Raw genomic sequence first — 26149 nt, 5'->3', positions numbered from 1 at the left:
ACTTGTTTAGCTTTTAAATGGCTTACTTTTCCCCCATAGACCTCTCTAATCTTCTTTTTCGTTTATACCTTATAACAACAAATGCAGTCTTTACAGGTGACAGCCAGAGCTTAAACCATTAGTTGATTCAGAACTAATAAGTATTTGAAGAGTTATTCTAACACCGCAAACCAGGGCAACAAGAAGATGTCTAATTTTATATTCCAGAAAATGTGATCACTTGAAAAATGGAAGGGTTCAAACAGAAGGTCATTTAACACATCTAGATGTAATATTCTGAAATAGTAGCTGCAATGTATAGCAAAATGTGTAGCAAAAGCATTAGCCTTGTCAGTCTAATTCATTCAGAGGGGACTGTGAATAATGAGAATATCTAGTTGAAACACTGCTTAAAGTGCTGATTGTCAAACCTTTTTTAAAGAGCTGCTAACCACCATTCAATAAGGTCCCCAGTGTAGCTGCCTGTACATTTCTTATATAGTACAACGTTTAATTCCTGTTTAGGGTGTTAGTATTTTATCAATAACTAGCAATGCACTGCACTGCTCTACAGGCTCTTCATAGTTCCACAGTGAAAAGTTAAATAGTTGCACCATTAATTACCTCAGGTTGTAAATGTCATTAGTCCCATTCCTATTTTACACCTGTTATCTGATCAGGTCTGCACCAGGTCCATATTTAGTCTGTGTTAACAGTAGGTCAGGACTTAGTCTTTCTTAAAAAGTCACATCTGATACACAGACATTCACTCAGAGTGATGCCTTGACAACAGATTACAGTGGCCACAGGAGCAAATACAAACTCACGGCAGCCACCGAACTCTTAAGTTCAACCTATTATATCATTCCTAACTGCCCTCGCAACTCACACTCTCAGTAGTTCCCTATTCTTCTTTTCCACATTGTGGCCATCATCTTCCTTTTTTTATCTGTGACTGGAAAAAAAAAAGGTGGGGTAATGGCTGTTAGTCAACGCAAAAACAGCAATGGAAAGAGAAATGAATAATTTTCTATTCTAAAACAATCCTTTTAACTACAACACATCATACACCCATTAAGTTGAATGTCAAATAAAGAGTTTTTAATGCTAACTAAAGGGTTTATGGTGGTCATTTATAACTTTGTTCTTACCAGTTTCCATCGCAGTATCTTTATCCATTCATCAGCCTCCACACCTGATTTTGCACACAAATAAAATGTCCTCTCAGGAAACACTAAACTATAATAGAGAGTGGAAATAGTGAGAACATGTAAAGGGTTGTATCAAAATAAGCACAAAGTTTAGTGAAACATGAGTGGGAGAAATCTTCATTACTGTGTAATGTGCAGTAGATGTGGGTAGTATGAAGAGAATGTGTGGTAGCAAAATGTTGTCATTTCTGCCTATATGAAGGTACTTTTAGTTGCACTTCTCCATTTTAGAGCTCGACGGGCAGGAAACAAACCCCTAATATACGCCAACATACATCAAGCCGTGTTATGATCAGTGTTCCTACCAGAAGCAGTTAACCCTCTCCTGGCTGTAATCGAACTGAACGGCAGAGCAAGCAGTCAGGTCCAAGGTCCGAATAGGTACTGAAAACTGATGTTTTCAGAAGTAAAGGAAGGAAGTAAAGAAAACACAGAATGAGATGATTCATTTTACACTTAATACTGGTTAAACAAAGTGTAAATTTTTTTTCAGACTTACTATTTTGTCTTTGAAGTACTTCAGCTCATTTCTGTTCAGTGTGAACCATCGCTGTTTCCAATTCTAAAAGAAACACCGAAGCATCAAGGAAAATTGGTGAACTTATTACTTGTCTAGTAACTTTAGATTTTTTTGTACATACACTCCACAGCCATTTTATCAAAACACGTACACATTTATGCTATAACTGGACTTGCAATTAACTTGCAGTTAAAAAATGGGCAGCAATTATGTGATGTAATTATGTCAACCAAGACCACATAATTAAAATATACACAGTATATAAATTCAATTTCCAGCACATTGCATAATGGATGGCATGAAGTATTGAGGCTGCTCAGGAAAAAAATTAAAGTCCTATCCCAGACGACTTATTATGATAATATTGTGGATGGTGACTGTATATAACTGTTGGTCCTGCTCAGAATTCAAGACTTTATATTGTACAACAAGGTAACCGTTCACTCTGACTCATACCTTTATTATGCCTCCTTGTTTCACAAGATACCCCTCTTTGGTGCCAAGCTACAGGAGACAGACAGTCAGAAAAACAGGCTTTCCGTCATTTCCCTCAACTGAAAGAATGTCTTCTGTGACGTTTCAGATAACTATTTTACCCTATTAATAGCTATTAGTTAATTAGTGTTTATATCTAAAAAGTTCTGCTATTTAAATGTTCTAATCTGAACAACATTAATATCAATCTTTAAAATGAATATGTGGTCTTCAGTGGTGTCTAAGGTTTATTTTGCAATTAAATTCTGGTCTATATTTACTTATTAATAAACATTACCCACAATGCTGTCTGACTAACTATTCATAGCTGCAGCAGTATGATTGATCCCTTCCTTCTTTTCTATGTAATAAGTAATGCAGCAGCACTTTAGTCCTTTAATCTGTCCATAAATGTAGTCCATTCAATCTCCTGAACTCTTTGAATGCTCAGTGAGGTTCTCACAGTTAAAATATTATGCCACATATTATGAATGCATTTACATTAATGCAGTAGTGGTAACTTACTGAAGGAGCGCTGGGAACCAGGTCACTTTCCCTCCGTCCGGTCTGTATAGCAGTGTGCACACACACAGACTCGTAAATCGATGGCTCCTCCACCTGTCTGGGGTAAGGGAACCGTACGACTATCAGGTTACCTATACAATAATAAGAATAGGGAAGTTAGAGAATCAGGCAGAAATAACAGGATTTAGTTTTTGTTTATGTCTATGTGTGTGTGTGTGTGTGTGTGTGTGTGTGTGTGTGTGTGTGTGTGTGTGTGTGTGTGTGTGTGTGTGTCAAACCTGACTCGCTTCCCAGCAGCGGCTGATTGGCTACATGACTTGTAAAATCCTGAAGGCATGAAAACTCGTTGAATCCGAACGAATATCTCCCGTTCTGCCGCTGCACATGGAAGTGCTTCACCGAATCTTTTGCCCTGGATAAATAAAAACCAAAAGATTTTGTCTAATAAAGATATTAAACACATTACAAATACTTAATGTGTCAGATATTCAGACATACTCATTTCTCCAAACACAACTTGCAATACAATGAACGTTCATGGCAGAAATGGAAGAGCTACACTAACCTTGGAGGTGATGGCCTCAGCTACACACCTGGACAAAAAATCTGAATGTATTCAAATGTAATGTCAAAAAAGAGCATAATCCACATATACACTAAGCTCTGCCAGTAAATATCTGGCACAACATAAGGTTTACATTATGATGGTCCAGGATTTGGCTGCATAATACTGACTGTGGGCTTATTTTCACTGGCCTTGAGTAATCCTGTTATTCTTAGCATGGTGCTAGAACTGTTTAAAAGGGGCAAATGGAACATTTAAAAGGAAACTCTGAATGTAAAGGAAAATGCTTTTTTGACACACACTATCGTTATAATTTAATTCAAAATTTCCAAATCTATTGCTGATAAACAAGAACACTAAACATAAAGGCCCGGCCCGGCAAAAGAAAAGGCTGCATTTACTTCTTATTAATGCATCATGCCACTGGCAGTGTCTTTCATAAAAATGGCCATGTTATAAATATTGCCATGGAGTAAAGGCAGGCAGAAAAGATAAATAGATCCACGCATGCAGGTTAAAACAAACATGAGTAACAAGAAAAAGATATGGAGGACAAACCAACCTGACAGAGAGGGCAAAGCATTCAGGTCCCTTGTTGCTGTTTCTTAGCAGAAAACTCCCATCAATTCCATTTGACAAGAGCAAAGCCTCAGCTGCATGCCGAGACAGGTCATAATGGTACCAACTAGAGATGAGAAGTATTGAGAGAGGAATAGAGAGTGATGAGCCAGACAGGCCAGAAATAAGCTTGAGTGCTGTTTCGTTGTTCTGAATGACAAATGGCTGTCAACAACTAAATACAAATCTCTAGAGTCACATCGCATCTATTGTCAGTCGGTTCTTTCTGACATCCAAACTGTTTGTAAGTTTTATATTACACATGCATTGATTTTTTTTTTTTTTGTGCCTTCACATATATTTACAGACATACAGTATTCGCCTTTTATATATGTAATGCACTTTTTTAGTATCGGTAAGTTCTTCATTCTGTTTAGGACAGCTTTGGATCTGAAAACTATCCCTGGAATCTATTAAACTGGGTGTGAGACAGGAATACACTCTTGATGGGATACCAGTCCATGATAGAGAACCATGCACACATACATTCACACACTCAAATAGAAGGATACCCAAGGTAGTGGAAATCAGTGAACCTAAAAGATGGAAGAAAACCAGACAACCCTGAGAAATCCCACACTGGCAAGGGACCCTGGAGCTGTGATCCAGCAACATGCCGCCATGCCGCAGCATAAGCAACCACAATCAAAGTAATGGAACTAGAACACGTACTAAAATATAAACAAATTATGAGACTTCCTTTTTAACCAGAGCCACAACAACTGTAACCGGTGGGGCATGTTTAACCAGGGAAATACCCGTCACAGGAACTGGTCCTCGCAACCAAAAATTAACATAATGCCATGGTTTGAATTAAAAACAAACTAAATAAACAGACCAAATGCATGTCTCTTTTCTCCTAGAAATACCTTTGGCATAATATATTTCCAAAATACTGTTATGAGCACTTCAACACACTGGCTGTTCAGGTGTCAGCACATGTTTACAGCTTGATCATTAGAGCATATCTGCAAACAGAAACTCGTTTCCTCATACTGCATTTTTCCAGCTATAAACTCATATTGCAAAAAAGAACCAAATGAAACTCAAACCTGACGTGTACATAACCAGAGTAACCTTCAGTGTCTCTAAAGGAACTACTACAGATCTACTCTGCTGGGTAATATGAGGATATTGATCTTGTCATAAAAAAAAAAAAAAAAATTATATATATATATATATATATATATATATATATATATATATATATATGAAGGTTATAGTTCAAAAAGAGCTTGACATGGGTTTTGATGAGCGTCTCTGACGTATGAAGCCAAACTGATTTATTTATACAAAAAATGTACAACTTACCCAACCGACTCCAACTCGTCCATGTCCTCTGGACCACTGAGTGTGGAGCTACAGACGCTCATCGTGGCTTCGGTAGCGGATTTTTTATTTTATTTTTTTCTTCTTGAGAGATGCCTCCAAAGTTCACACTGCTCTGTGAGCTCTACATGCGGCCAAGAGGAAGCTGAACCTGGCTTATTGACAGGCCCACATCGAAACTGACACGCCCACACACTATCGACCACGGCCACACACCAGCGACCACGCCCACATATCCGTTTACACTCTAATAAACTTGTTATTAATTTGCTTGGTTTCAAAAACTTGTTAAACTGCAAACAAAAGTGTTCGCAGTTTATCAAAAATAAATTGAGTTAAAAGAAAACATTTAAATGACAATGCATTTATCTGTGACTATTTGAGCCTAACAAATGCCTAAACGTATACTGCATGGGCAAAGGTTTGTGGACACCTGACCATCAAACAGTGCTGCAAGCACACAACTGTATATTGTTGCTGAGGATCATACCTCATGAACAGCTGAAAAAAGCCAACGTTATACTACTGTAGATGGTACCACTTAGTAGCCATGAGGATGCAAATGTTACAAAGGCTTAGGAATACAATTTCCACAAACATTTATGGACTCAAGTCTCCATCAGTGAACAGTTGATAAATCATGTCTCTTTGCAGGACACTTATATTCTTTGTCCAATATGGCAAACTGTGTCTTCACAAAGCTCAGTTGACAATGGCTTAGGACTATAATTGCCACAAACAGGTTTAAACTCAAGTCTCCATCAGTGAAGAGTTGATAACTTCAATAAGTTCTGAAATTTTATGAACAAATATCCCGATTGTCGCAATGATGAGGATGGGTTCCTGAATGAGCGTGGTTTCTCTCTTCTTTTCGTTACCACCATTTCATCTGGCTTGCTCATTAGGGATACATGTATAGGGATAATATAAAAGTATATTTGTAATCTATTTATTTATATAAAGCTTTGTAAAAGTCAAGTGTTAAAAGTGCCACACTAATAAAATGAAATTGTATATCACTGCATGCTGTAGCATTCAATTTTTCATAAGAACTAAGATCTCCAAACCTGTTCCAGCATACAAACTGAGCTCTATTAAGACATGGTTTGCCATGTTGGAGAAGAAGAACTTAAGTGTCCTACACACAGCTATGACTTGTACACTACTAAATACTTTTGTGATGAACTGGAATGCGTACTGTAAGCCAGGCCTCCTCATCAAACACCAAACAGCAATCAGTGCCTGACCTCACTCATGCTCTTATGTTTGAATAGGCACATTCTCACAACCATGCACAAAATTAATTGAAAAACTGACATAATTATATGATCAGTAAGCAAATATGGGTGTTATGGTCAGCTGTCTAAAAACCTTTGGCCATATAATTTATATTAGAAAGCTCAAAAAAGATTGTAAAAGGTAAAAAAAAATAAATAAATGTTAAATGTCTTTATACAATGAAATAATCTATAGTGATGGGCCTTAAATACAATGTACAAAGAAAAAAACAAGAATGTAAATTCTATTTATTTATTTTTTCTCAGATAAGAAATACGTTCAAAAATATATCAACTCACAAAAGTACAGATGGAAAGAAAAATGTAACAACTTTTCAACAGGTATGTCAGCCACAAAATCACATGGTCATTCAATGACAATCACAGAGAAACATCATTCAAAGCAAAGACATTTATCTCAATTTCATACAATCCTTTCAAAATCCAGTATAACGAAGTGCATGAGACATTAGTACTGACTACAAAAAACAATCCATATGGGTACAATCCACTCAACAGAATGTTTTACACTTATTAAAGCATTTGAACATGAATGTTAACTGATTAAAATATCACAATACTGGTACTGCATAAGGCTGCAATATACAAACCAACCATGTAACAAATTAACAAACGATTTATAGTATGCTGACATTTCCTGACCCAGATGTTTTCTAGGTGCACTAACAAATGTTAACATTTCTGTAAACATTTAAATCAAAAGGCATATCCCTGTTAACTTATTTCACATTATATTATTTTGTTCATTTTGTATAGTCACCAGTAAACTTCACTTAGTAGTAGTCACTTGTAACGACTTGAATTTACATACAATTCTTAGGTCCCCATACTCAAATCCCTATAAATAATACTCCAGAAGCCAATAAAATTCTAATGTTGCCTGTATGAAGGTCCATTGGTTATCCATGATTCTTCATGTTAATGAGTGTCCTTTGGTAATTTGGTACCTTCTGTAATTACATCACTGTAATGTGTTGTATTAAACAGAATTAAAACAAGAAATTCAGCTTTCGCTGATTGTGTTGGTGTACTAACTCATACTATCGAATGTCTACCAGAATTTGATTCATTATCATTAAATCAGAATTTCTACCCCATCTAAACAATGCTGTAATTAAAATTGTAAACATCAATCGTGACAAATTTGTCAGTTCTTGTTCGTGTTGCTAATAATCACATAATTACATGGGCATTTTCCACCAATGGTGAAATCAGGTTGGAACTGTTTCCTTTGGGTGATGTAGCATGTAGGCTACAACCTTAGTTTCTCTGTAGTTTACATTTAAATCAGTGATACACAACATTTTTGACTTAGAGCAAGTGTGGCAGCCAGTCTTCTCTACAACTGAGCAGACTCTCAGTTCTCACTGCTGCTTTCAGTCAGTTCTCCGACAAGTAGCTGTTTGTTCAGCATTTTAGAATTCAGTGACTTTTTATATAGTAGAATGTACTAAAACTGAGCACCAACTGTGAAAGTACAATAATTACGGACATTTTCATAGTATTCATAGTATTGTGGAAAACTGGAGATGTGACAATGTGGACAATTCATTAGTATTAAGGCAGCTTTTGCTCATGAATCAGGAGGGTACAGGACCAGCCTCTGAAGTGCAGTTAACAAAGTTGGGCATGTCTGCATTTACACTAAGAGTCTGAGGGAAAAGCCTGGAGTTCAAATTTTCTTTGGCAGATCCGTTTTCTTTCCAGTGATGCTTATTGCCCCAATGCCCCAAGTCTTTGGAAGACTTGCCTAGTTTCTGAGCCTTTACCAAGTCAGATGGACAGAGAGAGTTAGAGAGGGCTCGAAACAATATTCTGTGAGAGAGAAAAAAATACACAGAGAGAGAATCAGAAAAACTGAATAAGCAGCAGACAGACTGTTCTGGAGTTATTTGTAAGTGTATCTATGTATGTATAAATGTGTGTGTGTATATACCTGGGTAGCAGTGCTACAGCAGTACTGAGTCCACACACACAGTAATACAGTGGCTCAGACATCAATCTGGTCTCAATGCCATATAGGTTTGTGGGAGAGTTACATGTCGCGCATGTGACACTGAACATTAGCACAAACACATAATAGAACATGGCACTGCCCAGTAACACCACTGCATGGAGCCACGTCTGCGGATCACACGGCAAAGCAGCATTAACAAGAGGCAAAGAGAAAAGATAAATAAATAAATGTACACAAAAACCCCACAAAACACATACAGAAATTCTCAGCCAAACAGAATTTGGTCTTCACAATCATAACACTTTATATTTCAAATCATATACACATCATACATAATGTAATATTTAGAGACAGATTATCTGGGCCTCTGAGGTTTTTACCACATTATATAATATTAATCGTAATGTAATTTTATGGTAATCATTACATCATGCCCTGTATTATTCAGCAATGCTATAAGGTCTACTTTAGATTTATGGTTAGTCTGCACTCATTATGTATGGGTGAAGGCTAATGGAAGCATCAGCAGATGGATCTTTGTATAATAGTGACAATAATCCTGTCTACAAACCAACTACATATAGCTAAATTGAGCATAATTACAGTACATAACAAAGATGATCATTGAATACTTATTTTGCCTGGAATTTGTTTTTATTACCCTGACGGTTTTTTTGTATGAATGGTTGGTTACCTTTTCACTACTTTACATAGTCACTATGTAAAGGAGGAATGCATATAGATGATACACCACTGTACGATGTTTTTCAGTGACTTACCAGTGTATGGCTCTCTATAACCTGATGCAGAAGGATGATAAGAAGAGCTGAACCATTGATGGGAGAACCGAAAGAGAACAGGTCAATGTCTGAACCTGTGTACGTCTGAAAGACACACAAAATAAAACAAAACATTAATATCATTTGGCATGACAAAAACGTAAAAACAAAAATAGAAAACATGATCAGTCACAACTGGTATCTTACCACCAGAAAGTGCAACACATCTTTTCTCATCCTGCATTGCCAAAAATACACCTCCTCCTCCTGAATATGGTTAAATCTTTTGCTCCAGTATGTAAGTCAAGCTGTGACAAAAGTAGAGCTTGTGGGTGCAGTGCAGACCATTAATTGATCAAACCCAATTATCACTGACAATTCCTGATTAGTGTTTTTTTGACTGAAATCACTTCTGCATGATTCAAAAAGCATCAAAAGTGTAGCAGACTGTAGTCAAAGCTTCTTTTTACGACAGTTTTTAAGGTGCTCAATGTGTCCTCACAATCCACCATTTGAGTTTCAGCCAAAAACATTAGTACACTGTGGCATATCTGCTCAATTGTATTTTTAATGACTTTTTTGAGGTTCTTATCTCTGGAATAGTATTTTACCAAACCAGGTTTTATACTTTGAAAGGCAGAAGAACAAAACAAAAACAAAATCCACCAATCAATGAAGTTTGTATCCAATGGTACCACCTTATCTTTGTAAACAAGATGTGGCATGATGTGTTGGTTATAGAATTCATATAAATTGAATGGTCTGCTGACCCCAACATGCTACCACACCTCTGCAAATAATTTACCTTAAACATTTCTGCTTCTCTAACTATTCCTGTGAGGGAAAAATATACTTTTAGTTCCAGGTTTATTACATCTCAGCTAATTTTTTGTAGTGCAACAACAAAGTGTTTACACCCAATGATGTCATAGCCATCTGTTGCTAGGAACCAAGTAAACAAAAACACCAAATAAACAGTAAAACCTTTAGGTTTGAAGGAATATTACAGAAATATTACAACATACCCAAAAGGGGGAAAAGTGTTGTAGACACCCGAGCATCCAAATGATAAACACACCATTGTGTAGGAGGTCTTTGTGTGCTATATATCTATATAGTTTCCTTCCACTGTAAATAAGAAGACCAAACATGCTTGCAATACCCCTGTGCACAAAGATCCATGACCAAACATGGTTTGTCAAAGTTGGAGAGGAGGAACTCAAACCAGTTCTGAGGTCATCCCCAATAAACACCTTGGCTTGAACTGGAATGCTGACTCCAGGTCTCCTCACCTGATATTAATGCCTTCGCTAATGTTCTTATGGCTAAATGGGGAAAATGCCCAGAGCCTTCCCAGAAGAGTGAAACTTATTAAAACAGCTAATGGGATTAATTCAGGAACGAGATAATCATCAAAAACATATGGGGTGTGATGCCAACACTCCGCACATGATCAGGGCCATATTGATACAAAATTGTAAACATAGATCAGGCATAACATTATGACATTATAACATTATAACATTATGATGGGTAAAGTGAATAACACTGATTATCTCCACATCATAGCACCTGTAAGTGGGAAAATGGGGAACAATTGGCAAGCATAATGAAGCGAGTTTAACGAGGGTCAAATTGTGATGACTAGACGACTGGGTCAGTGCGTCTTCAAAACTGCAGCTCTTGTGGGGTTTTCCCCGGTCTGCAGTGGTCGTATCTATCAAAAGTGGTCCAGGGAAGGAACAGTGGTGAACCGGTGAAAGGGTCATGGGCTCATTAATGCACGTTGGGAGTGAAGGCTGGTCTGTGTGGTCCGATCCAACATACAAGCTCCTGTAGCTTAAATTGCTGAAGAAGTTAATGCTGTTAATGCTTGATGGGTCACGACTGTTTTGACAGCAAAAAGGGGAAACAACAGAATATTAAGCAGGTGGTCATAAAGTTACACATGATCAGTGTATGAAGACAATGCAGTAAACCTCAAGATGAACTCACACAGTATGGAATAAAGAAGCAGACTATGCTCTGGTAAAAAGCATCCAGCAAGTTCAGCCAGAAAGTGGAGGGGAGGTACGCCTGTAAGTATAAAAAAGTGCATGAGAATTATACGAATAATTGGAACCCCCCCCCAAAAAAAAAAAGTTTCATTGATAAAGAAAAAGACTGTAGGATTCATGGTAAGATACTATGATTAATATTTTTTCTAGTAGGGACAAACTATGTTAAAACATTGTATATGCAAACTAGTAGGCATTAAAATAATCTCAACATGTTTATCCTTCAAAAACAATCACCATACAGTGTGTAAACAGATGTCCACCAGAGAACTGTCTCACCTCAGAGTTCTGTCCAGCTTTGTAGAGCTGTGGAAAAGACAGAAGCGTGCCAACAGACACGTCTTTATCCAGCACACCATACACCAGTGGTGGAACTGACGTAAACAGCAGGTTAAAAAAGATGAGCACCCAAGAGTTACTCATAGTGCTTCCTGAGAAACCACAGAAGAACTGGAACCAGAACAGCAGATTTACATACATCTAGAAATAGAAAGTACAGAATTGAATGAACGGATTTTAAAAGTAATTTCGCTTTGTAAAATCATGTGTACATTTGAATTATTCGAGCCTCACCACGTTCTTGTAAAAGAAGTACAAGATCATGTTCGCTAGTCTTGTGTAGCACCAGTGCCCATGAACCAGCAGGAGTTTTCTAAGATGTTTAAATCTGGAGATGGCAAAATCACTGGACATCACAGCCTTAAAACACAAAAGGAAACAAGCACATAATGTCTGATTATTTTCACGTTTAAAAACATATATGAAAAGGTACAAAAATGTTTTATGCACTCTTCAATATTAGAATTTGTTTTAACACCTAGGGCTTAATACATAATTTGACTTTGGTGTACAATTAAACTTTCACAACGAATGGCAAAGTGCATAAATCTGCATAAAGAAAGCAAACTGGCCATATTCTGATAACGTTATTGAGTGGAACATTTTACATGGAAACGTAACAGTAACTCCCCCCCCCAACATTTTATCTTCTTTCCATTTATACATTTGGTTATTTTTTTAGATTTATGTGCAACTGGAATTAAAAATAATTCCTAACTCACATCAGGGCCAGGAGCCAGTCCTAATGTTTTAACAAGTGAATAGATAAGAACAGCCTTAAACAAAGTACCAGTGCTTCTTACTACTAAAGATTTTCCAACACATTTCATTTCTATTAGTGATTCATAAACTGTCCAGTGAGCAGTCTGATGAGCTCATGAATAAAGAATTTATAAGTTTGGACCTGAGAGGGGAACGATATCCATTACCGACAAGCATAGTAGTGTGCATCAGTGCATCAAATCCCCAGAGGTTGTACTCTAAACTGAGGTCAATGCTGAAATCGGACACTGCAGTAACTTGATGATAGGACTGAATCGATAAAATGATAAAGAATGGGGGCGTGATCAAACGTACCTGCATGCCTTCCTGACCCGAGATGCCGATACCGACATCTGCCACCTGAATCATACTGACATCATTTGCTCCATCCCCTGAATATCCCAAATACACAGACACACAATTAAACATATTATGCATGCATACAACACACAATTTTATTAGGTAAAAGAACTGAATGAATAATAAAAAAAAATATATATATATAATATTGTACACTGTATTGTTTATTTTTATAAAGATTTGTATAAAAAAACACTGCAAAACACTATATAGCTGAAGGTAATTGATAATCAATGTGTGTTTCTAAATTTAGTCCCCACGTTGCTGTTATAATAACCTTTAATGGAAACCATAATGCTACTGAATACAAAGACATCTTTTACAATTGTTTTTCAAACTTAAACAGTTTGGGGGAATGGCCACATATGGGTGGGAAGGTCTAAAATCTTTGGCCAAAAAGTGCACTTCAGTTTGATCATTAAATGATTATGAAGCTGGATTATAAATATTGTAGTGTGGTTTCTAAACATGATCCAGGTTGCACACAGACAGTCAGAGCAATTACTTTAACACTTCCTTAATCACATACTGACCTATAGCGAGGGTCATGACCCCGAGCGAGTCACCAACAAGTCGAACAACTTGACTCTTTTGCAGGGGAGTAGATCTGCAGCATATGACCGATCGACAGCTGACCGTAACATCCAAAAATACTTTCTGTAACTCCTTCTGCAGGGCAAAGTCTAATGTTCGGCCATCAATCACTAGTGTAAAGCCGGTGATGCCAGCATCATCCGGGTCCGAATCAAAGTTCGACAAACAACTGTCTTTGGCGATTCTGATCTCCTGCTGTAGTTCTAAAAGCCGAGCTTCACATGCTTCCTACCAGAGAGCACATGAATACACAAGAGAATTACGCTACAGTTATGTTCATACAGTAAACTTAATACCCTGAACAAAATGTCTAAATGAATATTTAAGCGAGCTAAAGAATGGCTCACCTTGCTGTCACAGTTAGCAGTGAGCAACTGGTCAGTCGTTCGTAAGAGTTTACAGGCACATGCAATGTTAATGGCCGTCTCCTGTTTGTCCCCTGTAAGGACCCATACTTTAATCCCTGCTTTCTGTAAAGCTTCAATGGTCTCTGGGACATCCTCCTGTAATCGGTCCACTATACCAGTCGCCCCTGAAGACAGAAAAGTTTGGTTAAAATGGGGTAAATGAGAGTAAAATGATTTGAAGAAATAACAGCCATTTTAATTATAATTTAATTCTAAAGTATAATTTGATACACTGTATGGCCAAAAGTATGTGGACACCTGTCCATCCTATCTATGAGAGCCTTGTGCTTACTCTAAAACCATGTGCAGTAATCAGTCACCTCTAAACAGCCCCCAGATTTAACAGCCTTCACTATTTATGAGATGACTTTCTACTAGATTTTGGTCTGTGTCTCTGAGTTTGTGCCCATTCCGTCAAAAGTGCATTTGTGATTCATGAAGTCAGGAAAGGAGGCCTGCCTCACAATCAATTCGTTTCCTCCTAAAGGTGTACAGTGAAGTTGAGGTCAGAACACTTTGCAGGCCACTGAAGTGCTTTCACACTACACTGATCAAAGTCATGCTGGAAAAGGAAAGGGTGTTCTGCAAACTATCGCAAAAACAAGTCGAGAACATTTAAAATCAACCTTCAGTAGAACTAAGGAGACAATTTCTGAAACTTAATCTCAGACAGTTATTCCTCTTCCATCATTTATTTTTTATGTTAGCACTATGCATTGTTTTTGGTAGTGTTTTTTTGGCATCCTTCATCCATCAGACTGCCTTAGTTAAAATGTGATTCATCAATCAAAAGAACAAACAAAAAACACAAGAGTTCACAGATCTTTTGCTTCTTAAAGCACTTCACTCTGGGCTTTGCACATTATAATATAAAGTCTATGTGCTGCTGCTTTGTCATGGAAACCTTTCATTAAGGTCCTTAAGCACAATGCATGTGCTGATGTTGCTTCCAGAGGCAGTTTCCAACCTCTGTAATGAGTGTTACAAAAGAAGGTAAGTCATATACTGTACATGCTTTGCACTTTAGCACTCAACAGCCTGCTCTTTGAGTTTGTACTCTCCGTAATCCATTACTAATAGTTCTTTTGGAATTAAATTAATTTCATCAATTAGTCTCGTTTACTTAATTAGTTGGATGATGGACCACGTAATTAGGTTCTTTTTTCTATTTTACTGCACAACAACGTTTAAAAACTTTTCATATTTTATTTGTATTTCAAGGTTCTGGGTTATCAGGTGGCCTTAAACTTTTTTTTTTTTACAAAAAGTATTTAAAGTAGCTGAACAGTGTAAAAAAAGAAAAAAAAAAAGAAAGAAAAAAAACCAAACATTAAACACATTTATTATACAAGTTTAATCATAAAAGGATGAAAACACATTTTAAAAAGTCCCTTTTAAAAGTCCCTTCTTTTAGTCCTCTTTTGTGAATGAGTTTCCATCACATCAGTGTCTCACCTAATAATGTAAGGTTAGTTTCCAGTCTTTGAGCAGATTCTAAAAGTAGTTCTTCCCTGTTTTCGATACTGGTTTCAGCAAAAGCATGTTCAGTAAGCCAGGCCTTGTACTCCACCTCCTGCAGGACCTGCAAACAGAAGAACAAACAACAGCAAAACTTCTATATTACTGACAACAGGGAACAAAAAAAAAAAAAGGAATATACTTTCAAATAACCATTTTTTCACAATTGAGCCATGACAAAACACCAAATCTCATTTCCTATTTTTCCGTAGTATGCTAGCAGTTTGAAGACAGGAAGTGAGAAAAATAGTAGACGTACTCTTTTGGCAACACAAAGTGTCCTCAAGCCATCCTTTGCATAGTCATCTAGGTGTCGCTGTGTTCGCTTAATGATTTCTCTAGAACCATCACCATGATCTGTAAAATGCACATCTTTCAAACACAATGTCACATCCTTCCTAATTCCTAGATTACTGTATTATGTTTTAGTAATGTTTACATGTATTTAATATTATGCATTATACAAAAAAGCTTTGTTGGAGTAAAACAAGTCAGTTTTACCAGTGAATTCAATGATTCAGGCAATAATTCTCTGATTTGATCATGTTGTTCAATGATGAATAACTAATAATTGTTGAAGACTGATGTAACTTTATCCAACTTCTAAGTAAACAAATAACACTTGCTGCTCTCTTGAGAGGTCATGTCCAGTTATGAAAGCTCAAGCAACTATCTAATAGAATAAGGACAAACATAAACCTGAAGTGGATAAGTTGAGGTTTTGATGAAGCAAAGGCTTGACAACACCAGTCTATTTTTTTTTTTTTTTACTATTAGTGATTTATCAATAAATATTCATACAAAAACATCAGAAAATAGGCTTTACCAGTCTAAAATGGCTGCTATTTATGTAGCCAATTTGTTATGTACTTTATATATTATCTAAATCCTGTTAAGAGTAATAGATTAACATTTGTGAGAAAGAGTGATATAAACAGATAATTAAAGGGTAAAGTTTCTGGTAAAGCAACTTGTATAACAATAGTCAAAAGTCAGGCTGAAAGACAGCTGTGTCTTATATCTGCACCTGCACTGTAATCTTCAATCTCCAAGCTCTATTTATTGAAGGGTGTGACTTCCTCTTATGCAGCTACCACACTGAGTGGAAATCTCTATACAATTCATATTTATCTCAGAAAGACTCTGTGGGTACTGTGCCGACAGAAAATTATTTTTATTTCACACACCTGATGTCCCAGACATTTCCATAATGACATTGTCAGCTCCTTTGGTGTAGACCACCACCTGGCTGGTGAGTGGATGACGTACCACTACTGACATTGTCTTACGGGCGGAATGGAAGGGCAGTAGGTGAAGCAGCGGGACAGTGAGTGGTTCAGTGCCTGGCAGGGCAACCAGCAGCTGTTCTGGGGACCTGCCCAGCAGTGTACAGCCGTATGCCTTTGCGGCCTGAACCAGTGCAGCCTCATCTGGGCTCTCTGCCTCATATAGCAACTCCTCCTCATCCTCTTTATTATCGCTACGCTCTTCTTTATCATCTTCATCGTAGTCTTTTTCAAGCTCCTCTATGTGGTGCTGCTGTTGAGGTGTGACAGCAGGGCTGGGTGATGGAGTGTGTGAAGGAGCGTGTGTAGGAGAAGTGTTATTGTGACGACCCCTAGAAAATAACCTCCGGGTGTAGCCAGGAGGGCTGTCCGAGTTCTCGATGGGGGACATTGAAAAGCGCGGGAGGCTCAGTTTCTGCAGAAGAGTCTTCATTTCCTCTAGAGAGCGCAAAGGAGAGCGGGCCACTGGTGTCTTCACCTGAAGAAATCACACAAGCAGAGATTCACAATACATATTATAATATATACAATAACTGGAATAACTGAAAACACTGCTAGTGAACACTGATACTGCTGGTAAACCTCTTTTAAAATCTGGAAGTAATCTGCATATAAAAAAAAACAACAGGGCAATATGTAGAAGTGATTTATTCATAAGAGAGGTGTTTTAGATTCATACTCGCATTAATATCCATCGGTCAAACAACATTTAGTTCATTTCAGTGAGTGCTAAAAGTCATGACATCTATTTAAATGAACGTGTGTTACAACTAAAAAGCTTAGAACAGACCTGGGCAAACTACGGCCCGCGGGCCACATCCGGCCCTTTGTACGTCCCTGTCCGGCCCGCGTGAGGCCAATCATAAATTACAGGGATGCACCGAAAATTTTCGGCCGAAATACCTAAATCACCAAAACAACACGGCAGAAACACAATTGTAATGACGCAATAAAAAAGCGCAGCAGCACACGGTTATCTGGATAAGAGCAACATGTCTGCAGTGTACGGAGAGCGATTTGCAGAACATGCAATGCTGAAATTTCAAGAGGGGGTGTATCTGCAAAGAGTTTCTCCAAGTCGGGTTTAATTTATCACCTGAAATCCAAACATCCCGATTGCCATTCTAAATATGAGAAGAACGCGGCTCAACAAAGTAAAGTCAATTCGAGCACGCGCACTCCGTCTGTAGCGGACGTTTTTGAAAAGGCAAGAAAGTTTTCCAGTGATGGTGCCAAGGCAAAAGGCATAACACAAAAAATGATGGATTTCATTGCCTTTTGAATTTAATTTTCATTTCGGTGCATCCCTAAAATATTATCGTTGGTGTGGCCCTCTGACACAATTCAGGTTTCTCATGTGGCCCCTTGTAAAAATTAATTGCCCACCCCTGGCTTAGAAGATACAAAGGTAAAAATATCACATGAAAAATGGTAAAAAAAATAAAATAAAATCACCCAGATGTTGTTCTGAACATTACACATTGAATGCTTGAGCATTGTGAGCTAGTTTAAAATAAAAAGTTATAAATGCATTAGCTAAAAAAAATAAAATAAAATATAAAAAAAAAAAAAAGCATATGATTTTGCTTTTTAGGTCTCTGCAGTATCACCATAGCAAGAACTCAAAAACTGTAAATGATATGGCTAAACCATAGGCGTATTAAAAGAGAACACAAGAGGAAATCAATAACAGAGTGTGTGGTGCATTGTGTGGATCGTACCACGTGACGTGGCTGGCTGGGGGAAGACACCACCACAGTGTTACAGACAGCCAGGGCGAGGAAGAAGTCTAGAATGTGTGAAAGTTCTGCAGTATCATACTTGATTGCAGAACACGGAGGAAACGAAAGAGCTTGCAACTTCTCCTTCAACTGCACATCTGGAATGACTGCACATGCCTGAGAAAGATTTGACATAAATACAGATCATATCAATCAAACACCAGTGGTGGACAGTAACAAAGTAAAAGTAATCTGTACTTTACTGAAGAATTTTCCATTCAGGGACACTTTTACTTTAACTTCACTACAATTTAAAGTCAAATATAAAAAATACTTTTTACTCAAGAAATCAGTCGTTCCTTTTTATTTATGTCCGGATAAAAACTTTACAGGTCAGACAGGCAGCAATCCACCAATCAGGATGGAGCATGTGCTCTGTTTTGAACTTGTATTGATTGGCACATGGTGGTATCTACTTATCACAAACATACAGTTCAGCATCAGTTCAACAGCAAGCAGAACATTTTGAGCGGAATAACTGGCTCTAACTTGCCACAACACCCGTGGCCTTATTTGTGTGATTTTCTTAAAGTGGTTGAAAAGAAGCTTTTGGCTTTATGATAATTGAAATAAATATCAATCAGTGTTTGACTCATTAATATCATTATATTAATAGATTGTTGTGCTGAGAGTAACAGAGTCTTTTCACATAATTTGTCTTATAACAAAAACGATAATAGGTACATTATAGTGAAAATAAAAGTATTTAATATTATTAAGTACATTTGAAGGCAAATTCTTTTGTACTTATTCGAGTTAAAGTTTAATGGGGGCATTTTTACTGGAGTAATATTTTACCAAGTGTATCGCTACTTTTACTCGACGACATGTTTTGTGTACTTCGTCCACCATTGTCAAACACACGTAATAAAAAAATAAAAAAAAAACACCAGGATATTTTAGTTGTTTGAGTTTTGCAGTACTTACCATTGCGCTGCTAAAAGCCCCGGGTACATGATGGTGGAGTGTGCTATGTGGCGAGTGGGTGTCAGAAGCAGCATCGAGGATGTTGAGCGATAAGGAGCTGCGGTTGCAGCTGAGAGACTTCCTGGAGCTAGAACGGAGACTGAGTGTGCGATCGGGTCGGCCAGCAACCTGCTCCTCATATAGCTCCATAGCTTGGGCTGGAGGATACACACATACGCATGCACACAAAGAGAGAAAGTGATCTGAAGCCAATCAATTAGGATTCAGTTTCAGTCTTCAGGGCCCAATTCAAAATTCACACTACTAAGCAACACATACACTCCCAGGTCACTTTAATAGGAACACACATGCCCTTGTTCATCCATACAATTATCAGAAGACCCAATTATATCCCAGGGGTGCAATGCAGAACAGAATACAGATTTGAGAGAAAAGCTTTATTTTCAGTTACTATGACCATTACACGTTTTTTAAGCATTTTAGAAACTTTTCACCTCTAGTGCATTTTAGTTCACCTCTGTACAATTCTACATACAATGTACATATTACATATTATATATTATATGCATATTACTTATCATTACATCTGCACTATTTTTATCTATATGTATCTTTATATCTTCATATCCTCACGTTCTGCCCAACATTTCACATTCATGTATATATGTGTATATAATGTGTGCATATACTGACTTGTTTTTTCAGCTTGCACATTTCTTAAATGCCATAATCTTATAACCTTTCCTCTTCAATGCCAAAGCATTAAAACATCTATCTGTACTTCTTAACGATGCCCACACATCTCTGCATTGCTAGAGCCTTTATATTTATTCACTGTACAGGTTTACATATATATCACATGCCGTAAATATGCTACAAAGTTATCTGCACGATTCCTACCAACCAACCAACCAACCACTGTTGTAGGCTATCTGCCTTGTGGTTCAGATGTTGTGTGTTCAGAGATGACCGCCCCAATGGTTATTTGATCCTTTGTATACTTCCGTTCTGCTCAAACCAGTCAGGAAACGATTATTTGAGCTCTCTCAAATACATTTAACATGAAAAATTATTGGATATTTGTTTCATCACATACGCCTGACTCTTGGAGTTACATTAGTGGCAACTGTGTTCAACATATTTATCAGTTTTGCCGATTAATTGACACCGATAATCTGTTGCTGGAACTATTGGCAAAAATCCATACCGATAGTTTTTCCGCCTTTTGGTCCGCTGTCATTATGAGAGTGGCCAAATCACTGATACCACGAGCTGTTTGTTTTTACATGCAGCAGCCGTGCAGCATGTTTACTTTAATCAACATCAAGCAAACTACTGTTATGTGTACACATGACTGTGTCACTCAAAAGTCCTTCATGTCACTTTTACACTGAAATGTTGTGGCCCTGCAGGCTACAGCAGCACAAGCAAGATGTTGATCCAGTGTGTGAAAGGAAAGGTGACATCTACTAAAATAATTTTTAATTTATATATTGCATATTTCAAGTGCAAATAAAATTTATTGTTGGACAGTGCTAGTCCAACTTATTTGTAGTACAAACAAATCATGGAAGAAAAGGAGTTAAGGTGGTCTAGCCAGCAGAGACATATGTGTTGTCTAATCAGATTGTGGAGGGCAAAACTCACCATGATCTTTATGAGGGTACTCCTTGCCGGTGATTGTGCACCGACGAAACAGCATGCGGTTTTCTGTTAGGGTTCCTGTTTTATCTGAGAACAAGTACTGGATCTGACCTAGATCCTCAGTGATGTTTAGTGCCCTGCACTGTATGCCAGTATCCAGCCTGGCATCATACATGTCCAGATCATTCTGGATAAAATAGATCTGCCCTAATTTCACTATTTCTATAGACACGTACAAAGAAATGGGAATGAGAACCTGCAACACAAAGGAACGGAGAGATGAGCAAGTGTGGAACTGAGACCAGTTTAATTGTGTAAGCCCTGTAATGAGGAGCAGATCAGCCATGTAAGGGGAACAAAGCTGTACAGTGGAATTTTTCAAATAAGGAACAATGACGTATGACTTTACATTATGTATTAGTTACGATGTAGTAAAATTAACTTTATAAAACAAATATCAATGTTTTTAAAAACACTATTTCTATTTAGAGATGGTTATTTGACATTAATTTAATTACTGCTTGTTCATTTATCCTGGTCATAACATGAGGCGGGGATACAACCTGGAAAGGAAAACCAGTCATTTTTAGTCACACATTCAATCACTCTTTTTTACATTGGGGCCATAGAGCAAATCCACTGACTTGAATATTTTTTATTATGGATGGATAATTGAATCATTCATAATTCAAAGCACTATCATATGGCTATGGATTGTACACCTGCAACGTGTGCGTGAAAAAGAAAGCAGACAAAGAAGTGCAATCGGTGTGAAAAGGTGAAAAAGAGGAGGGGTGTTTGTGGTGATGTTACAAGTACACACCTGCAGAACAATGATCATAGTCCAGAACATGTAGAAGCCAGCAAGAGCCGGGTGTGTGCCATCTGGCAGTATATATATTGGATCCTTCAGGTTGCTTAGCCACACCCCATGGCCTAATTCACAGCAACAGCAAACATTTTGAACAAGGTACATTTCAAGAAGTATCATCACTGAATAATTTGACCACACTGATGATGCTCCTGTTGTTTTACATGATGCAAGGTTAGTATTAGATGTGTGTGTGTGAGCTGGTACTTACCCACAGCAGAAGTAAGGCACATGATGAGTAGTAAAACTACACTCCAAATTATGTCTATATTGAGTTTGCGTTCCAGCTTACTTCTCTTATAGCGCGGTCCACTGTTATTCTGCATTGCTTTCGTCTCATGACCTACACACACACACACACACACACACACACACACACACACACAAACGCACAGTCAAACAATCAAGTCAAAACAATCCATGTTTCCCATTGTACGTAAAGAAGTGGTCATGCAATTTTAATGACTTTTTTATAATAATGTTTATTTTATTGCTGTACCTGCATAGACCACAATGCCAACCACAGTCTCAGTGTTCCTCACTGTACAGCTCCTCAACAGGAGATTTTCATTATGTAATCCTATCCGTACATTATTGGGGTGCTCCCTGAAAACACACAAACACAATTTACATGTACTTTTATACTATTTGGAAGATGCCCTTAAACATAGTGACTTACATTAATCTCAGTTATACAATAAAGGGTTAATTTAGGGTTAAGGTCAAGGGTTCAGGCTCCTGCAGGGGTGGTGGTGTGATTTGAACCTATGACCTGATCAGAAGTTCTACATTTTAAATACTGAGCTACCACTTATCCCTATGTACACTTCAGCACTTCAAATAATTTGTTAGAAGAAAGCAGACATTCATGATCTCATTATAACATATAAAGCCAACATAATCAAAATTCCAAAAATAAAAAGACGTGTGTATCAGCCTGGGAAATCCTGTTAATATTTACAATAAATAATAAAAAAAAACATACAGTAATACATTTGCAAATATATGAATTTAATTGCAATTATTACCTGTTCAGGCACCAAAGTGTATAAAAAATTTATACTTTTTATTTAAGAAACTTTAAAAATTGTATTACTAAAAAAAACACATCTCAGAAATGTTTAGAAATCTATCAAATATTTACACTTTTACATTTATGGTATTTGGAAAGCACCCTTATCCAGAGTGACTGGGCAACTGAGAGTCAGGGCCTTGCTTAAGGGATTTAAACTTGGTTACAGTACCACTAAGCTGCCACTGTTACTCTGTAACCAGGGTCCACTGCCTCAACCACTGAGCTACAACCTCCCATGATATGCAGACTGATTCCCAGGCAAGATTAGAATTACATTCACTAAATATCATGGAGTTGGTCAGGGGTGGTCAAGTGCAGGTCTGTGAATGAAGGGCGGAGCTGGGAAAAGTGTGTGTTAAGGATCACACACTTGTGTGTATGTTTACCCAGTGTTCTGCATTTCAGCGAGCAGTGAAAAGGATATAGGTGGAAGAGACTAGAGTCACAAAAAAGACAGCTGATCAGCACAGAGCTGAGTGTGTGCTTGTGTGAAATGAATATGACTGCGGAAATGCAAAAGAAAAAGTGAAGAAAAATACAGAGCCCCTTTTGTTTTGTCCCAAACCTGCCTACCTTTTTCTCAGACATAAATAAAAATAAAGAATATAAATACAATACAATAAATACAAATATAACAAAACAGATATTATGGGAAGCAAAACCCAACTTTATGAACTTTTTGCAAGTATCTAGTCATAACAATGTGTGACAGGATTTCCCAGTCCAGCACACATATATGACATTTTTCATCATCATTCCTACTTACATGTAACCTCTAAAACGTCTTAGGTCATCATTGGGGTTTTCACACTCGATGCGACTGCTGAAACTTTCAGGAGTAAATTCTGATCCCTGAGACATGGTGCACACATATACATACACAGTTATAGTGTTATATATTGTGTTATTTATTTAAATGCTTCACAATATGGCACAAAGGATGATGGCTCACTTCTTGTGGCAGGTGTTTTACCACCTGTCTCTGTTTCAGGTTGGTTTCTCCATCCAAGTTGGCAGTCTCGATGTGACACACTCCATTTGGATCAGATGAGTGAAGCAGCACCATGTCAGCAGGAATGATCTCATTGCAGCACAAATGCACCACATCACCCACATACACATCAGCCCAGCGCCTTTCCACGTAGCAGCACTGTTTACTGCAAGATAAAGAACTATTTAAAGCATGAGCAGGCAAGTCAGAAATGCATTCTTTTACAATAATGTATAGAAAACCTAAATACACAAACCTATATGAACTCTTCAACACAAACATATACTTCTGTACCACCCAATGAGTAACGGCTGTGCTATTAAACAAATCGTCATTCATTTGCTGAGCTTAAAACCCAGGCTCTGATACGTAAACAGTAACCTGAATCCTCCATATTATATCCCAGGACATGATTGATATTCAACTAGGCTAAACAGCTTAAAAAACGATTTATTGTATAGCTCAAATAACAACTAGGCATTAAAAATGAACTCTATATGACCATTATAGTTAACTTGCAGGAATGCACTTCTATAGACAGGTATACGGTCACTGGAAACTTAGTTTCCAACCTGCATTAGAACTCTGTTTTTTATCAGAATCAACCTAATAATAAATGGGTGATCCTCATTAATTTATAAAATAAATCTATAAACAAATAGAAAAATATCCTGAGGTGACAAAATATATCATTTTAAACAGACTTTAAAATGAGTTAAGTATAAGAATAAGTATAGTATGAATAAAGGTATAAAGTATGAATGCTCTGGGTTGCTTGATTCATTTTCGCCAAGATATCTCAGTTTATGTATGTTCGCTCTCAACATTTTATTAAAGGTAAGTAAAATATTTTTGCTTCAGTAACATTTACAAATGTGCTTGCTTTCTGTTTTACAAGAGAGAGTTAATTAGCAGTCCGGTGTTTCTAATGAAATTAACAAAATAATTTAAACATCTCAAACTGTGACTACCACTCTAATAGCAGATCTTTTGGAAGTTTGGAGATCAAACTCAAAAAGGCTACTGTTGCTGCTTATCAGTCTAAAAAGGGTTATAAGGCCATCTCCAACTATTTAAAAATCACAATTTCACAGAGAATCTTCCAAAACGTTCTTATAATTTTACACTAAGTGGGCATCTCAATAAATTCAGTAGAAGGTCAGACCATTTTCTCATTCAATACTTTAATAAAATTTAAAGAAAACCCTTCAAGAGTTGCATCATGTGACGCACAGGCTTCTGCAAGCACATAAAATGTGTATGCTCATGACTGAACAAGCAAAGCTTTTATGGAAGGGTAGCCAGGGAAAAATCCCCTCTTCTAAAAACTAATATGGAACAAGACTTTGTTATGCAGATTTAAATCTGACCAAGCAACACTATCTCTTTGACCAGGGTTCACCAACATGGTGCCCGCAGGCACCAGGTCGCCCGCAAGACCACGAGTCGCCCGCGGGCCTTTTTTAAAAAATAGCTCACTATAGCGCCACTATACCAGTGAGCTACATCTAATCTTTTTTTTTTTTGCTATTCTTTTTTTTAAATCACACTTGCATTGGTATGAATTTGAAAATGACAATATCTAGTCATCTATATTTTAATATAGATGAATATAATTCATTATTAATAATAACATACAATTAAAGGTAAATTGAGCAAATTTGTTATTTCAGAACAGTGTTATTTCGACTTGTGTGTATCAAACTGGTAGCCCTTCACATTAATCGGTACCCAAGAAGTAGCTCTCAGTTTCAAAAAGGTTGGTGACCCCTGCCTTAGACTAATTGGGAAAACCAAATACAACATATTATCCCAAACACCCCATCAAATACCCCAACAAAACATCTGAATTCAAAATAAGATCAAAATGAATATGAGTTAGGCCATGATTACTAAAAACATGGAATTAAAGAAAATTGTACCTTCTTTTACCCATAATTGTATATACATCAAATTATAACCTACTTTATCCTGCTTTTAGCTTAGTAACTGATTACAATACATTCAACACTTTTTGACATTTTTCTAATGGGACATGGATCTGTCCATGCTGTAATCATTTGTGTACCAGTGAAGAATGCTGCACTAAATTCTCAGCCAGCAACACAAAAAAAAACAAAGCAGTGCCTAATCCATGTTTAGTGCACCTGTACCTTGGACATATGCACACGAAAAAGACCGTAAAGACTGTGCTGCTTAACGATTAACTTAAATTCAAGTCTCTTTTAACAAGACTACAGCAACCCTGAAATGTGGTGGTGATGTCAGTCATAGATGTCCAT

General features: G+C 37.2%; 2 protein-coding genes across 6 annotated transcripts in view; both read right to left on the bottom strand.

Annotated features, from left to right (window-relative positions):
- Window positions 1–764: 764 nt before the first annotated feature.
- dapp1 (dual adaptor of phosphotyrosine and 3-phosphoinositides) lies at window positions 765–5361 on the bottom strand. Of its 2 annotated transcripts, none has more exons than XM_083540254.1 (9): window positions 5204–5361; window positions 3837–3959; window positions 2988–3121; window positions 2710–2840; window positions 2167–2214; window positions 1690–1752; window positions 1496–1581; window positions 1131–1218; window positions 765–934 (listed from the first exon to the last, which is right to left on the bottom strand). In XM_083540254.1, exons 1-9 carry the CDS (start codon window positions 5263–5265, stop codon window positions 911–913), a joined length of 759 nt encoding a protein of 252 aa, XP_083396380.1. In that variant the 5' UTR covers window positions 5266–5361; the 3' UTR covers window positions 765–910. The 2 variants fall into 2 exon arrangements, with proteins under 2 accessions (XP_083396380.1, XP_083396381.1); XM_083540255.1 differs by having other exon boundaries at window positions 795–934; window positions 1131–1174.
- Window positions 5362–6732: 1371 nt separating this feature from the next.
- Window positions 6733–26149, bottom strand: part of atp10d (ATPase phospholipid transporting 10D) — a 31658-nt gene continuing 12241 nt past the window's right edge. For all 4 annotated transcript variants that reach the window (XM_083540209.1, XM_083540212.1, XM_083540210.1 and 1 more), the window contains 20 exons: window positions 23829–24033; window positions 23643–23728; window positions 22301–22407; window positions 22013–22144; window positions 21754–21866; window positions 20934–21186; window positions 19287–19483; window positions 18300–18476; window positions 16480–17056; window positions 15552–15649; window positions 15230–15356; window positions 13715–13899; window positions 13307–13595; window positions 12729–12805; window positions 11886–12011; window positions 11592–11792; window positions 11251–11331; window positions 9256–9360; window positions 8456–8643; window positions 6733–8334 (listed from right to left, as the gene is read on the bottom strand). In XM_083540209.1, coding sequence (XP_083396335.1) covers window positions 8100–8334; window positions 8456–8643; window positions 9256–9360; window positions 11251–11331; window positions 11592–11792; window positions 11886–12011; window positions 12729–12805; window positions 13307–13595; window positions 13715–13899; window positions 15230–15356; window positions 15552–15649; window positions 16480–17056; window positions 18300–18476; window positions 19287–19483; window positions 20934–21186; window positions 21754–21866; window positions 22013–22144; window positions 22301–22407; window positions 23643–23728; window positions 23829–24033 — 3559 coding nt within the window. In that variant the 3' untranslated portion in view covers window positions 6733–8099. The remainder of the gene's footprint in view (window positions 8335–8455; window positions 8644–9255; window positions 9361–11250; window positions 11332–11591; window positions 11793–11885; window positions 12012–12728; window positions 12806–13306; window positions 13596–13714; window positions 13900–15229; window positions 15357–15551; window positions 15650–16479; window positions 17057–18299; window positions 18477–19286; window positions 19484–20933; window positions 21187–21753; window positions 21867–22012; window positions 22145–22300; window positions 22408–23642; window positions 23729–23828; window positions 24034–26149) is intronic.

The sequence above is a fragment of the Silurus aristotelis genome, assembly GCF_946808225.1.
Source record: "Silurus aristotelis genome assembly, chromosome: 4".
Classification (NCBI taxonomy): Eukaryota; Metazoa; Chordata; class Actinopteri; order Siluriformes; family Siluridae; genus Silurus; species Silurus aristotelis.
This window is presented reverse-complemented; position numbering and strand designations above follow the sequence as displayed.